This window comes from Crocuta crocuta, unplaced genomic scaffold, assembly GCF_008692635.1.
Source record: "Crocuta crocuta isolate KB4526 unplaced genomic scaffold, BGI_CrCroc_1.0 scaffold221, whole genome shotgun sequence".
Classification (NCBI taxonomy): Eukaryota; Metazoa; Chordata; class Mammalia; order Carnivora; family Hyaenidae; genus Crocuta; species Crocuta crocuta.
Window position 1 is genome coordinate 141,539 of NW_027528610.1, and position 3,085 is coordinate 144,623.

Sequence of the window (3,085 nt, forward strand, 5' to 3'; positions counted from 1 at the left end):
GAGGGGACGGGGACCAGCTGAGAGCCTGTGACCCTCGGCCGGGCTTCCCGCCCCCAGAGCGGCTCTCCCCCGGGGACCCTGCCCCCTTCGCGTCGCTACCTGGTGTTCGTGCCCTCCGTGACTGTGTGTGCGGTGCTGTGTGTGCGGTGTCTGTGTTGTGGGCTGGGCACGCCGAGCCTGGCACGGGAACTCTGTAACTTCTTTATTTGAAAATACAAATGTGATCTCGTAAAACGTTTTTAAACCGCTATACACACCAAATAAAAGTTAACTTTACACATTTTGTACATTTACGTGAAAACGTAAGTACGCTGGAGAGGGCGCCCCCTCCCACACCCTGCGTGGAGGGTCGTGGCCCAAGCAGACGGAAGGTCTGGGGCTTCTGGAATGTTCCTGACCGACTCCGCGAGAACAACACAGGGCCGCCCTGAAGTCCGCCACAGCTTGAGAGGCCGGGGCAGGTCCTCCGGGGCGGAGCCGTCGGCCACGCCGGGTAAGTGTCCACGTGCCTGAACTTGACGGCAGTGGGGCCCACCGGCCCCTCCCGGCCAGACTGTGACTGGCTTCCGAACTGAATAAATAAAAATTTATCATCCCATACAAACCACTCCGTTTCCTATAAAAGACAGCTCAACGATCAAACAGTTTCGGCTTTTACACAGAAGCTGCCGTGCCTGCAGCCGGATGGCGCGGGTCACGAGGGCTCCAGGGCGTCGTCGCACGCGTACTCGTACAGGTCCACGGTGCCCAGGGCGGAGGGCGCCTCGAAGAAAGGCCGCTGGGCCAGCGGAGACCTGAGGGCGCCCAGCTTCTGGTCCACGGGGCTGAGCTCCGCTTCGTACCTGTAAGGAGGGGCTGCTGAGTGCGGCGGGGGTAGGGGTGCGGCGGGGCGGGCAGCGCAGGGCAGAGTCCCCTCCCCTGCGGCCGAGCTGNCCCGGGCGCTAAGAAAGTGCTTACACACGGACGGTACCCGAAACCGAGAGGAGACTGCAGGAGCCCCGCGCCGGGGGGAGCGCACGGCGGCGAGGCCACCTCAGGGCGCCCGGGGGCCCCAGCCCGTCTCGTGTCTCACTCGCGGTTTTGGCGTAGGCCCTGATCTCAACGGTTTGTGGGTTTGAGCCCCTCTGTGTTTCAGCACAGAGCCTGCTTGGGACTCTTCCTTTCTGTGCCTCGCCCCTGCTCATGCTGCCCGCCCCCCAACGTAAATGAAAAAACCCCACTTTTCCAGCCCCACATTAGGAAGCACTTAAATGACAAACTCGAGATAAGCCACGTGCCACAAAATGGTGGCAGAACAGGACAGATGCAAGTCCGCAGAGCGCGCGCCCGTCTGCGGGTCAGGAGGTGCAGGAGGCATCTCGGGGGGCCGCCCGCTCCACCCCGGATGCGGCGCCCATAAACGAGTAACGGAAGCTTCCGTCTATTTCGCAAGCACGGACCAGCGATCTTCAGACCCGCACGCAAAGGGCGAGGAACCGACGTGACCACGAGGAAGCGCGTGGGCAGAAGGGGACCCCAGGGCCGAGGGGTCACGACCCACTGCAGACACAAAGCCAGGTGGTTGGTGAAAACACAGACACAAACACACGGCCCGAAATGCACCCGGCAGCCTGCGTGTGGACCGTCCAACCCCGACCCGGCACCCAGCCTGAGGGACTCGGGGAGGCCACGGGGGATCCCACGATGCCTGCAGAAGGGCGAAGACACGCGCGGCCGAAGGGTGGTGACGAGAGGCCTCCCTCTGTGACCTCACTCTGCCCGTGACCTCCGTCCCCGCCCCTGGTCTACAGCGGGGCAGACGCAGTGCTGAGCCCACGCACACCGCCACCAACCGCGCATGTCACATGACCTGGACTAACCACACCCACACCCCACGGAAGTCAAGTGCCCACAGCTCTGCACGTCAACACAAGGCACCAGAACGTGCACCCAACGGCCGTGGCCCCGCGGTCGGCACTGGTGTCCGTCACGGGACACGGAGGCCACAGCTGAGCGAGACACGGACACGCGGCAGCTCAGCGGTGGGTCTCTGGGGAGGCACCACGTGCCAGCGAAACCGCGGCTGCCGCCTCGGAGACCAAGCGGACGGCCCCGGGTGGCGCTGGGCCGAGGCNGGCCACCCCGGGACGCGCCCTGCTGCTCGCCTGACACCGGCTGAGAGGTCACGGCCCCGGGCAGACCTGTGTTGTTGGGGACACAGGCGGGTGGCCGCTCTGGGCCGCGGCTGCGCGTTGTGCGCGGAGGGTCCACAGCCGGCCCCGCCTGACCTCAGCCCAGAGAAGCGCAAACCCGCGTGTATACAGGCCGCATGGGGGCGGTTCACGGTGCTACTCCTCACACCTGCCAGGAGCCCAGGGGAGGCCACCCGACGGGCGTCACCTGTAGCAGGAAGGACCCCGCCGACCCAGTGACGTGCACGGTTCTCCCCACCTCGTGCCCGCAGAGGCCGGTGTGAAGGGACCGCGCGTTCCGCTGCTGCGACACCCGGAAAAGCGCGGTGACCGGATGCAGACCAGCGCCAGCCAGGGGCCGAGTGGGGCGGGACCTGGGGTGCTGGACGCCCCCCCGGAACTCAAACTCTCTCTGGAGTGGGAGTCAGGACGCTGGAGGCCCCGTGGCCACAGAGCAGGGGTGGAGAGGGACTCTCTGACTCCGGCTCTGCTCCCGGCCCCGCAGGACGCGGACCCGGGTGCCAGGCAGCCCTGAGGGGCAGGAGGCGGGTGGGCAAAGGCCTCTGGCGGGAGCAGAGAACGCCCGAGCCGCCTGCGCCCTCGCCCATCTGCACCCCTGCAGGCCTGGCTACCCTCTTGGGAACAGACACCCTGACGATCCGCCACGGGGGAGGGGGCATCGTCCGCACACGGGCCTCGCGTGNCCGGCAGGACACGACCCAGGTTCCTGGGTGACTCACGCAGGGGTGGAGGCGGGAGGGAGTCCGCCGTGATGCGGGGTGCGGGGCACGCGGCTCGTCAGGGCGCTCGCGGGCCGGGCCTCATGCAGGACACAGCAGGGGCCGCTCTGGGCCGTCCTGGCTGTGGCTCGCGGGTCCCAGCCCGAGGGGACAGGGCGGCGGCACGGAGGGTCT

General features: G+C 66.7%; 1 protein-coding gene across 1 annotated transcript in view; it reads right to left on the reverse strand.

Moving 5' to 3' along the window:
- Positions 1-692: 692 nt before the first annotated feature.
- Positions 693-3,085, reverse strand: part of LOC144223936 (uncharacterized) — a 25,419-nt gene continuing 23,026 nt past the window's right edge. The window contains exon 18 of the mRNA XM_077754726.1: positions 693-842. Within this exon, the coding sequence (XP_077610852.1) occupies positions 695-842 (148 nt within the window). The 3' untranslated portion in view covers positions 693-694. The remainder of the gene's footprint in view (positions 843-3,085) is intronic.